Source organism: Tupaia chinensis, unplaced genomic scaffold, assembly GCF_000334495.1.
Source record: "Tupaia chinensis unplaced genomic scaffold, TupChi_1.0 Scaffold000039_1, whole genome shotgun sequence".
Classification (NCBI taxonomy): Eukaryota; Metazoa; Chordata; class Mammalia; order Scandentia; family Tupaiidae; genus Tupaia; species Tupaia belangeri.
In genome coordinates this window covers 1,078,034-1,091,561 of record NW_006159494.1, presented here as the reverse complement: position 1 = coordinate 1,091,561, position 13,528 = coordinate 1,078,034, and the positions used below count along the sequence as shown (strand labels likewise).

Sequence of the window (13,528 nt, the reverse complement as noted above, 5' to 3'; positions counted from 1 at the left end):
AGCAGGAAGGCCTACATAGAGTTGTAGTTGTTGCATGCATATTGTAACTTCCTATTTGGCTCTTTGGCAGGGATGCAAGACTTCAATTACCTCAGCAGCAACTGTTTTGAGATCACGGTGGAGCTGAGTTGTGAAAAGTTCCCACCTGAAGAGACTCTGAAGAGCTACTGGGAGGACAACAAAAACTCTCTTATTAGCTACCTTGAGCAGGTAAACACCGTCTCCAGCACAACATGAGAAATTTAAGTGTACTTAAACCTGGTGTGCAATAGCCTCAAAGGAGAAGTGATCTAGGGGACTCCATCTGGCTCAGAGTGAGGATGCTGTATTTGGAAAACTATCAGAAGTGATTCAGTCCTTAGTGGTTCAGTTAAGTTTTCATTTGCCATGGATTTTGAAACTCATGATTATTTTCTAAGAACTGAATAGCCCAAAGAATTGTGGAAAAATGAGGTAGAATCTTGTTTTCATTCATATATTATAAGCAAGAGTAATAATAGGATCCTACCCATCTCCAATCATCTTGGGCCTGTCAGGGCTAAAAAAGAATGAGATAAGTGAGGGGTCCAGGGTACAATATTATTTTTTAAAATGTTATCTTAATTAACTAATTTTAATTTTTTGACTAGAGAGAGAGGCAGAGAAAAACTGAGAAAACAAGCCCACCAGGTCTGGGGCTCTAACTGGTTGACCATGTGGGAATGCAGAGTCTCAATGATCATACTACTTGCTGGCCCCCAGTGTGCAAAATTTAAGGAGGAATTCACTTTCATAGTCACCCAAGTGTAGAATCAGAACTGTCTTCTTAAACCTTGTATAAACATATCCCACTTTTATTTCTGTAGTCTCAGTTGATTCCAGTTAATAATAATAACTTCCATTTATTGGGCATTTACTATTTCTCAAGCAATATTGCAAATGTCTTAAATATAGTAACTGGTATACTTAATGCTCACAACAGTCCTTTGAAGAAAGTTTTCATCCTCATCATCTCTGGATTAAAGAGGAAGACTCAGACACAGAGAGCTTAATAGCTTGCCTGAAGTCCTTCAGCCAGCATTTGAATCTATGCTGGCTAGTTCCAGAATAACAGTGAGAGTTTACTGCTTCTCATGACATAAGCTTGAATCTTTTCCAGAGAGTCACTTATGTAGCTATGTCTATAGGCTCTCTATAGGATTTTGGGGGATCTTGCCATCTGCCAGAATAAAATACCTCTCCAACTCGGACTACCGCTAGGCCAGTCCCCTGCCAGCTTCAGCCCCTCTGCAGAAAGTAGACATCAGTACCTGGGGCAGTGGTGGGGAAGAACCCAAGGTCTATCTCTTGCCTGTAGCACCTTGGCAATTCTTAAATTCCATTCTGTATGAGACATTTACACCCCAAATCATGTTAATTTCATATGCTGTCAAATGGTCCAGACTAACTTGCTAAACTATCATGATATAAACATATGCTGTTAAATAAACATTAGCTATTTTCATGTATATATGTAGATATAAACATATACATAAAACAACGCAGTTTTTTAAAAAGTGAAATCAGCTCAGAGAATCTTTCACACAGGTCAAGTATCCATAGAATACCTTACGGATAGGATATCATGGAGTAGATACACTGATGATGGAAAATGATTCAAGAACACTCATTCCACAGGATGTTTTCAACCCCTTGATTTTTTTCAATCAAGGGATTGCTTCTGCATGTTAACATATAAAAGCATTTTTCAATGACAAAAATTAAGGGTAATTACCCACGTGGGCCCTCGAACAAGCTTGGCGGGAACTCGTATAGAATGTCTCCTTTGAGGAAGCTGCATTTAGATGGATCTTCTAAGAGCAAAGGTAACTGGGAAATGTATTTTCGAGTAGAGGTAGTAAAATGGGATATTTGGTGTGCCCTCCACTTAGAAATCAAAGACTGCCTCCTTAATATAATGCTTTTTATTTCATTTACATATTTTCTTCGATAAAATTTATTGAACTACTTTTATGTCCCAGGCACTCTGTAAGGCACTAGGGTTAGTGATTACCCTAAAGAAGGCTTTATATTAGTGGGATCAGAAACTTGAATACTGAATCATATAAAGGATGATGAGTGCTAAAATAAGGGTTAACTACAGGGAGCAATAGCAGTAAACAGAAGGGTCGCTTACTCCAGTCATGGGAGTTTAGAAAATACTTCCTAGAGCTATACTAGAAGATTTACTGTAGTCAAGGCCCTTAAGATCATCACGCTGATCAATAATTAAAGGGCAGGCTCATCTGTTGCTTAAGTTGCCTCTTAGTTTTTGAGAAAAAAGTACAAAGCTAAACACAAATTCGTGCCATCAGGGAAGAGGAGAGTATGTCCCATATTTACGGTGATGAATTGCCGTACATTCAACTCATCTGATAGCTACATCAGTCTACATAGAATATAACATTCAACTCATCTGATAGTTACATCAATCTACATAGAATATAACATTCAACTCATCTGATAGTTACATCAATCTACACAGAATATAACATTCAACTCATCTGATAGTTACATCAGTCTACATAGAATATAACATTCAACTCATCTGATAGTTACATCAGTCTACATAGAATATAACATTCAACTCATCTGATAGTTGCATCAATCTACACAGAATATAACATTCAACTCATCTGATAGTTACATCAATCTACATAGAATATAACATTCAACTCATCTGATAGTTACATCAATCTACATAGAATATAACATTCAACTCATCTGATAGTTACATCAATCTACATAGAATATACTGAAGAGAAGAGGGATGAAATGAAACAGTCCTGTGTTATGCCACTTGGAATGCAAATGTCTTAAATATAGTAACTGGTACACTTAATGCTCACAACAGTCCTTTGAAGAAAGTTTTCATCCTCATCATCTCTGGATTAAAGAGGAAGACTCAGACACAGAGAGCTTAATAGCTTGCCTGAAGTCCTTCAGCCAGCATTGAATCCATGCTGGCTAGTTCCAGAGTAACTGTGAGAGTTTACTGCTTCTCATGACATAAGCTTGAATCTTTTCCAGAGAGTCACTTATGTAGCTATGTCTATAGGTTCTCTATAGCATTTTGGGGGATCTTGCCATCTGCCAGATCCATGTGATTTTTCTTGAAGTGGCATTGCCATTATGGCGTAAGCTGTGTAGAGACAGTAAGAATGGCATTGCCAACAGGCTCACACAGCTTGCCTCATAGGACACTGGAGTTTAGGGAACCAAAGGCTGATGAAAGATCAGTGAAGCCAGCCAGAAGTTCTGTTCTGTAATTGTGTTCTTGACAATGGTGGTGATTAGCAATTGAACACCTGGGTCTAGAAAATATAAGCATGGGCTAGTCTGCGACTCATGGAAAATAGGTGATTAGGAGATCAAATTCTGTACTTGGTTGAGAGAAAAATCTCTTGCAGAGTGTTTAAGAGATATTTGCAGGGACAAGACATGTCGAGCTAATTGGAGTAAATAGTTTGGCTAAGGAGAGCCTCCCACTCCATAGCTTTGGAACAGTATAGTTCTCAAAATTCTCAAAGACTTTTTCAAAGAATGATTCATGGGCACCAGCATCTAGAATCCCCTGGGGTTTTTATTAAAAACAAATTTCCTGTCCTGCTGTTGAATCATAGTCCCTGTAGGGTAGGATTCAAGAATATCTATTTTAGGAAGTTCTCTGGTGACATTTAAATACACAGGGGGTTAGGGACTACAGTTTATATATATGTGTGTGTGTGTGTGTGTGTGTGTGTGTGTGTGTGTGTATATATATATATATGAAATTTTAATTGTCAGAGGGCACATGCACTCACCCCATCCCACCCCCATCATGGTCATGCTGCAATGCCTTCTCCCTCATATCTCTATCCTGACACACTTTGGGCAGGTGTGCACATGTACCTGATATGTTTTTCAAGCTGCTGCTGCCAGGATTTGAATCATGGTTAGCCCTATGTCATCTGGACCCCTTAACTACTAGGCTATGGACTGGCTCAAGAGCAACTGATGTAAACAGTCCTAGAAACAAGGGAGACTCTTTCAGAAACTTTTTTAGCTTTGGTTAAAACTGAAATACCCTGAATCTGGGGGAGAGTTCATTACAGGAGGGACAAACATAGTAAAACAACTTTTCCAGTCGTGAGTGTGATTTGAACTTCTGTGATTTCCTTTACAAAAGTCATAAAGTGACAGCATTTACAAATCTGAATCATATGGAGATGTGACTGCTTATAATAATTCTATTGAGATTTATTGCAACAGAGGAATTTTTAAAACAGAGACGCTCTGACCCACAGTTGATACGTCAAATAGACGTTTACTTGTTTACCTAGTTGTTATAAACTTTGGGTTGCAGAGGCAGAAAAAGTATTAACTGAGTATAATGCTTAATATAGGTGAATGATATATTTTTACCATAATCAATTGACTTTTTAAAGGTAAGAAAATTTTAACATTTTGCTTCCCTAAGGTTTATAGTACCAATAGTATCAGAATTATAGTACCTCAAGATGATTAAAGTACTTTTGGATAAAACTTTCCTCTTTTGTGAGCTAAGATCTTTCTAAATTTTGTTGAACTATTCTCATATTAATAAACTTAACGTTTGTATTTCTTCTTTGTTATTTTTCCTTTATGCCATTTCTGCATGTACCTCTTTCATTTTCCACACATTTTCTGATCAAGAATGACTCTTTCAATTTTCCATTCAGTCAACTTATTCATAATTGAGTCTTGGAGACCAGAGATTCACTAGGTTGTAATATTTTTTAAAATGTGTTTTTATTTTTAGTAGAAAATAAGAATATGCTTTACATGAAACATGGTCTTAGATCATTTCGAGTGTTTATTTTTGGTCATCCTTGACCTTCACAGATACACCGAGGAGTTAAAGGATTTGTCCGAGACCTTCAAGGTAACCCAATTGCCAATGCAACCATCTCTGTGGAAGGAATAGATCATGATGTTACATCTGGTAGGTGCTTTTTGCCACAGTCTGTGGTTTTTGGTGTGATCTATAAGAGCATAATTACTTGTTATCATAATTATAATTTTCATACAATTCCAAGCAAAACAATTCAATATGTCATAGCTGTACACCATCTCTCCCCCAGCTTTGACATAGTTTAAGTTGCATTTATGGGGTGGCTCAGGCAGAGAAACACGGGAAGCTGCTGCGTTTAGAAATCGGGGTACAGCAGGTGGCGCCCTTCCCTCAGCTATCTCACCCTGAGCTTCCAGATGGTGCCAATTCCTGCAGTCCTTCAGGCCGGGAAGGGAATGAATGCAAACTAGCTGGAGTTAAGAGATCAGTGACTTTCTAGCCTCCAATAAAGAGAGATGCTAACCAGCTGTGAATTGGTGGACTGCAGGATGGAGCGAAACTAGTGGAAAGGAAGATACAAATGCTGGCCTGCTGTGGCCAGGAATTCTCATACCTTTCTTCACTTAGTCCATATAATAAATCCAGACTTACTTATGGTTAAACAGAATGTTAGAAGATGAAGTTGTGATATTAATTATTCCTAGGTTTAGAACCCCATTTCCATTTTCCCAGTCTGGGGAAAACAATGTATTATCTGGCAAATCTGCCTACTTCTGTAATTAAACACCTTCCAGCCGTTTTAGTTGAAATGTCGCTTGTTGGGATCTTTTCAACAACAACAAAATGTAACCATGAAATGTTTATGTTTTTTTCTGTTATAATGAATAGAATATATTTATATACATATAATAAGAATTATGATTATAATTAATTTCCCAAACCAATCTATATTATTACATTTTTAAGCCTCCACATTTAAGCTTTGATTTCTAAAAGTCTTTAACATTTGTCCTCTTAAACTCCATGTATTCATTAATTTAACAAATGTAAGTGCCAGTACATCTTCCCACAGATGTGCCAATGTATTGCTGTGCTTAACCCACAGGGAACCATTGCTACCCTCTGACCACAGGAAAGCTCTTATCTGTTAATCCCAGCATGCCATGCAAATGTTATTTTCTGTGAATTCCATGATATGATAATAAAAGGACTAAATAGGTGAAAGGAATGAAATCTGAGGATTGGTCTCTAGAACATTCCAGCTTTTCTTTTTTTAAAATTATTTTATTTAATTTTCTTATTCATGGTTATTATTTTATTTTATTGAAATTGATGAGAGAAAGACAGAGAGAGAAGGAAAGTGAGAAAGCAAGTTGCCAAGTCCGGGACTCGAACCACAGTCCGCCATGTGGGAGTCCAGCTGCCAGCTGGACCACCATGTCACCTGCTAGCCCCAAGAACATTCCAGCTTTTCAATGGCAGGGTAATAAAGAGAAAGTGACAAGGAATTAGAAGATGTTGTGTGTTGTCATGGAAGCTTAGAAGTGTTTCAAGAAGGAGGAAATGATAAAATGTGTCAAGGAAGATGAACCTTGTGGCCAAATCATTAGATTTAGCAGTTTGAGAAATCTCGACAAACTCCATTTTAGTGAAGTGAATGGTGGACGTTTCACTGAAGTGGGTAAAAGAAACTATGAGGAGAATGATGAGGGATAAAGAATATTGGCAAATCTTTCTAGAAATTTTACTTTTTGGCAAAGAAGATAAATTAGGCATTAGGTGAAAGGAGATGTGGGATTTGGAGGTAGACTGGAAGATACAGTGAGGAGGGCTTATTGTTTTCCTGATGGTATCTATTTTCACAGTAAAATAAGATGTAAACCATCAATGAACTAAGAGTGAAGATGAGGCTATGTTAGAGGGAAAAGGAGAAAATCTGAATTGTCCACTAGGACCTTGCTACTTTGAGTGTGGTCCCTGCTAGCAGCTTCCAGAGGGTTAGAATTGCAGAATCCCAGCCTCACCCAGAGCTAGAATATCAAATTTTGCATGTTACGAAGTCTCCCAGGTGATTGATGTCCACATTTGAGAAACACTGTAATGGAGTGGACCAAGAAGTTATAGAAGGAAGGCATCCCCTTCCTTCTGTGTAAGGTTCGTGTTTATGAACTGGAGACAGACCAGCATGGGTGTGTGTTTTCTCACACTTGTGCAGCCACATGGGGATAGGCAGAGAATAGAGTTGAAAATTGGGACCAGTAGTTGATGTAATGGCTATGTCACTGGACTCCCATGTAGTCCACTGCAGTTTGTGACTCCAGTTCGACTGCTGACCCGGTGGCTTAAACTCACATGGGGCGTGTGTGCGTGCGTGCCCAAGATCCTGAGAGGAGAACAGAGGAGAAGGGATTGCGGCGTGGCCATCCCCCGCTGGGGAGTGAATTCTTGCTTTCTGTCTCTCAGTATTTCTGGCGAGTGCATGTGCTCTATATCAAAAACCTCTCAAAAAAAAAAAAAAAAAAAAAAAGCAAAAAGGAATTATCCAGGGTTGGTGGTTTACCAGGCATGTATGTATAACTGAGGGAGAAAAGCAAATGAAGTGAAGACATGTGCGTATGCATGATTATAATGGGAGGGGAGCCTGGAACCCAATCTAGGTTAGGAAGGAACTGCAGGTTATGTAGAGAGTAAAGAGTGAATCATAGCTCTGAAGAACTTGTTGAAGATGCAGTTCCTAAGAGGCCTCCCAGGCCAACTGGATCTATGTCCAATTTCTAATTCTTTAGAAATTGAAACTTTCTTAAATTTTTTTTTTTACCCTTTAGTTTTTGCTGTAGGATGTGTGTGCTTGCCAGAGAGAGAAAGAGAGTGAGAAATCACACCCTCAGGGGCGATGGCCAGGCCACAATCCCTTCTCCTCCATTCTCCTCTCAGGATCTTGGGGCACGTGTACCCAGAGTGATTTCCAAGCTGCCAGGTCCAGGACTTAAACTGTGCAGTCGGCCCTGTGGAATTCAGTGCCTCCGTGTCACCTGTTGGCCCTAAAAATTCAAATTTCTAATAAGTGCCGTGAGGATTTTGATGAAGCTATTTTTGAGCCACACTTTGTGAAAGTGTAGACTCTTAGATTGTCAGTCTTCACTTGGCCCAGAATAAAAAAAAAAATGTGTCCAGATGCTCTGACTCCACTGCGTGGGAACTTCTTAGATCTTTTTAACCTATGTTATTCCTGACATGATTAGAAGATTTAGAATATCTTAGAAGGTTTGTTAGATAATTTAACACTAATATCTGTAGATATGAGAAATTAGGCTATTAGAGAGAGCTTCACAAACATTTCATTAGAACGTTATCAAATTCCCTATATATCTACTTTAAAAATAAGGAATCAATTGCACTGTGCTCTGGTGGGTATTCCTTAGATGGCATAATTGGGCATTTCATGTATGTGCCTTGTGATGTGATATGGTTTCTCCACAGCAAAGGATGGTGACTACTGGAGATTGCTTGTACCTGGAAATTATAAACTTACAGCCTCGGCTCCTGGCTATTTGGCAATAACAAAGAAAGTAGCAGTTCCATATAGCCCTGCTGTTGGGGTAAGTAAGTATAACAATAGCTATGATTTAATGAGTGCTTATCATCATTAGCCATATTTAAATGACTTATGAGGTGGATTCCATTATTATGTCTATTCTGCACGTGAAAAAACTGAGACCTACTGAAGTTTAGTGACTTGCCCAAGGTCTCACTCACTATGAAGGGCCGTTAACATTTCCAAGCTTTTGAAGATATTCAGAATAAAATAAAATAAAATTTTTAAAAATTAAAATTTTATTTTCGGACTTTGATTTTGATGCACATAGAATTCTTTTCCATTGGTTTCTTTCTTTCTAGCTCCTAGCACAGTGCTTTACACAATATGTATTTGAAACAAAAATGAGTCCTTCAAGATAACTTTAGGAATTAACTGAGCATTTGTTAAGCAAGATTCTGTATGCTAAATGCTGCCAGAAACTATGTCCTATTTCAGTAAATCTCATATATTTTGAAAGTTGTTTAGTGGTGATTAAACTAAAACTTATTTTAGAGCATAATTTTACCACTATCTCCATGTTATATTATTAGGACCATGGGATAGTCTACAGGAGTTTCAATAAAAAGGCTTTCTTGAGTAAACTTACTGTATTTTTGCTTATGCACCCAACATTGGGAATATAAGTACTTGGTTTTTGTAAACAAATATCTTGAGTTTTTAACCAGTACTTTAGTCTTGACTTTGTATTATACGTATGTTAAGCTGTGTATATATTAAAATCATGGAGTATATTTGGGCAAATGAAACCTGGATAAAAGCAGCCACAGGGACAGATAATAGAAGGTCCAACTATTTCTTTTTAAAATTTTTTTAATTTACATTTTTAAATTTCATTTTCTTTTATACATTCAATCACATTATTTAGCTTACAAAGTGAATATTTCAACATGTGAACATTTCTCCCTAGTCTAGTTCATAAAACTATAAAATATCTTCAACAAATAATACCACATTTCTTTGTCCCATTAATGCTTTGCCTCCCTATTTTTCTTCTAAATGTCCTTCCTCAGACCCTACTCTTTTACACACACTATACCTGGTATTTACATCCATTTACTGTGTTTCTATGTCCTTTAGTCAATCGGTTTCAGTCACAGAGTGTGGACACTCAGTATATATTAAGTGGAGACATACAATGTCTCTCCTTCATAGCCTGGCTTGCTTCACTCGAGCATTTGTTAAGCAAGATTCTGTATGCTAAATGCTGCCAGAAACTATGTCCTATTTCAGTAAATCTCATATATTTTGAAAGTTGTTTAGTGGTGATTAAACTAAAACTTATTTTAGAGCATAATTTTACCACTATCTCCATGTTATATTATTAGGACCATGGGATAGTCTACAGGAGTTTCAATAAAAAGGCTTTCTTGAGTAAACTTACTGTATTTTTGCTTATGCACCCAACATTGGGAATATAAGTACTTGGTTTTTGTAAACAAATATCTTGAGTTTTTAACCAGTACTTTAGTCTTGACTTTGTATTATACGTATGTTAAGCTGTGTATATATTAAAATCATGGAGTATATTTGGGCAAATGAAACCTGGATAAAAGCAGCCACAGGGACAGATAATAGAAGGTCCAACTATTTCTTTTTAAAATTTTTTTAATTTACATTTTTAAATTTCATTTTCTTTTATACATTCAATCACATTATTTAGCTTACAAAGTGAATATTTCAACATGTGAACATTTCTCCCTAGTCTAGTTCATAAAACTATAAAATATCTTCAACAAATAATACCACATTTCTTTGTCCCATTAATGCTTTGCCTCCCTATTTTTCTTCTAAATGTCCTTCCTCAGACCCTACTCTTTTACACACACTATACCTGGTATTTACATCCATTTACTGTGTTTCTATGTCCTTTAGTCAATCGGTTTCAGTCACAGAGTGTGGACACTCAGTATATATTAAGTGGAGACATACAATGTCTCTCCTTCATAGCCTGGCTTGCTTCACTCAGCAGTAAATCTTCCATGTTCTTCCACTTTTCAATCCTTAAGCCTTTTTAGCATGTGTTAGTTCAAGCAGGTTGTCAGTATAAGTATGCTCCAAAATAACCACAGTTTCAAGTGCCTATCTCAAGGCAATCTTAATTTCATCTGAAAAGGGGATGATGAGGAGGTTTGGGATGGGGGCCTGCAGGTTTTAAATAGCCCTTTATGCAGAAGCGTGTGACTTCTTCATAGGCTAGTTGAGAACTCCAGTTCACAAGCAAAGTTGAGTGCCTGGGCCACTCTCCTCTGGGTGATTTAGAGATGTGCATGCTTCCATCAGTTTCTTTAACAAATTCAAGATTCTGAAAAGCAGAACCTTATAGTTTGGGACACCAGGACACCAAACCATATTCTTCCATATTTATCCAGTTATTAGGAGAAAATTTGAGGCTATTTGAAGGAGCTTGCCAAACAGTCAAAGGCAGAAAATTAATTATAAATTAACATCTTTCTATGGGGGAAAGAGATTGAGGTGAAGACTTTGTTAAATAATACTTATCTTTGAAGCTCTTAGGTTAAAGCACATTTCAAATATTAACATGTTAGATTCTTTTGATTCCCCCCCACCAAAAGTATCTTCTGTTTATCAAGAGGGTTTTCAAGAATCTACCTTAATTCAAGTGGTTGAACTGAACTTATTCTATCGAAGCTAAAACTGCTTTTATTTCTTTAAGCATTTTAGTTTTAAAAATATACATGTAATTTGATAACAATATGTGCTTGATTTTTCTTCTGTAGGTTGATTTTGAGCTGGAATCATTTTCTGAAAGAAAAGAGGAAGAGAAGGAAGAATTGATGGAGTGGTGGAAAATGATGTCAGAAACTTTAAATTTTTAAAAAGGCTTCTAAGTAGATGCTTTTAATTTATCTATATAATGTAGTATGATATAATGTGACCATTTTCTTTTAGATTTTGTGCAGTTAATATTTGACACTGATTTAAAAAATCATCTAAATATTAATCACCGTTACTTAAAATAAATAATTAGACTCTTAGGTAAAAATAAGAACTTCCTCTATTTCATTCCCTTATATAGCATTCATTTTCCTACATATGTTACATGAAAGATTATAGAAAAGATTTAAGTAAGCTTAGATTTCAATGCAATATTTCAGTGTGTTATTTACAATACACAACTTTTTGAGTAATTCTAGCTTTTAAAAACTAGTAAAGTTCTTTTAATGTAATTGGTGATACTGTCACATGCCACTGGAGAGGTCAACTGGTATACCTTGGATTGTGATCATTCTATTACAAGACTTTAAATAGTTTAGTAAACTTGTCATTTGTCTCCTGTGCTGACTAGCCATATAAGCATGATCTCGTTAATGCATCTTTGATGGGAAGGAAATGTACATGTTTACCAAGAGTTTGTATGAAAGGAATGGAAATTAACTTCTTGCTTGTTCATATAGAGGCAATACTATTATATTATTTAGTCTGTTAACACTATTTCAGAATTTGGGGTTTCTCTTGGTTATGGATTGGTTCAGAATTGTATTATGAATGAATAAATGTCTAAAAAAACTCCTTTGCGTATATATGGTATGTATGTTAATTCTATGATTTTTGGTCTAGAGTTGTGGTCTTGTAATGAAAAAGGAAGTGTTCCCTTGAGAGTTGCTACTCTTTTTTTTTTTTTTTTGAGAGGTTTTTGCTATAGGGCGTGTGCGCTTGCCAGAAAGACAGAGAGAGACAGAGAGAGAGAAAGCGAGAAATCACCCACCCCCCCTCCAGGGGGATGGCTATGCCACAATCCCTTCTCCTCCATGCTCCTCTCAGGATCTTGGGCACGCACGCACACGCACCCGGCGTGAGTTTTAAGCCACTGGGTCCAGGATGTGAACTGCGGTCGACTACGTGGGAGTACAGCAACATAGCCATTATGCTAATTGCTGGTCCCGAGAGTTGCTACTCTTTTGTTCATTTTCTACATTTTGCAGTTACAAAATGACTACTGTATGTCGAGTGAGCGCAGTGAAGACTCTACATATATTATTGTGGAAGGCTCTGATTCCGTGGATCTTATTGATTAGTTGTAGACACAGACTTTTAATAAATAAAACCCAAGTTAATATACAATTATACATTGTGATGAATAAAATGATAGGGAAGAATGGAGAAAAAGAACGGCAGAGAAATTTAAATGAGACTGAATGAAGGAAATCAGGGATAGCATCTTAATATACATAAGCCCAGACGTAAAATATGAGTAGGTGTAAAATGTGCAGAATGATAAAGTTTAGAGGTGTGTGTGTGTGTGTGCATAGTGGTGGTGATGGTGTGGTTGATCACTGCTCTAGATACAGGTTTTAGTTAAAGTATTGTTAACTATTATAATAATAGACTCTTGAATATATAATGACTTAAACATAACAAAAATGTGTTTCTAGCTCAGTTATCTTGCTGGGCAGAAGAAGAGAGATGAAGTGGCTCTTCCCCACACAGACTACACCACAGTTTGGGGTCTGTTCTAACAGATTTGCCGTCTTCTACTTGTATCCACCAAAGTTGCATTGATGGTCATCGCCATTCGTTTCAGCCAGTGGGAAAGGAAAAGGTCACTGAAGTGCAAGTAAGGGTGCTTTTTATAGGCAGACTGGGGGGGTGTTATGCATTACTTCTGCTCACTTCCCATGCCTGGAATTATATTTCATTGTGGCCGTAAGAACTACAAGGGGGGGCCAGCAGGTGGCAGAGTGGTTACATTACTGGACTTCCACATGGCTGACTGCAGTTTCGAGTCCTGGATTTGGTGGCTTGAAACTCATGCCAGGTGCATGTGTGTGCATGCTCGAGGGGAGGGGAGGATTGCCAACACATCTTTACTCTCCTTTTTCCAAGTTAGAAGAGTTATTCCACAAAGAAGACAACTTTAAGTTATGTTGGATCATGGTGTAGAGTGTTTTAATTTTGAAATCTCTGAATGATCCCATAATCGTCTCTATATTAGGCCTGAATGAGACCACTTCTGTCTAGCCACCCAAGAACTAAAAAGAGGCAGAGGCTGGCAAGTGGCATGATGGATAAAGGTGCTGGATTCCCACATGGCCGATTGCAGGTTGAGTCCCGGAACTGGTGGCTTGTTTTCTCACTTT

The 13,528-nt window shown here is 37.4% G+C and overlaps 1 protein-coding gene across 1 annotated transcript in view; it reads left to right on the top strand.

Annotated features, from left to right (window-relative positions):
- The window catches only part of CPE (carboxypeptidase E), a 122,460-nt gene extending 110,502 nt beyond the window's left edge, over positions 1-11,958 (top strand). Inside the window, 4 exon segments of the mRNA XM_014588911.2 lie at positions 71-210; positions 4,882-4,981; positions 8,312-8,430; positions 11,168-11,958. Of these exon segments, the coding sequence (XP_014444397.2) occupies positions 71-210; positions 4,882-4,981; positions 8,312-8,430; positions 11,168-11,266 (458 nt within the window). The 3' untranslated portion in view covers positions 11,267-11,958.
- The last annotated feature ends 1,570 nt before the right edge of the window (positions 11,959-13,528 follow it).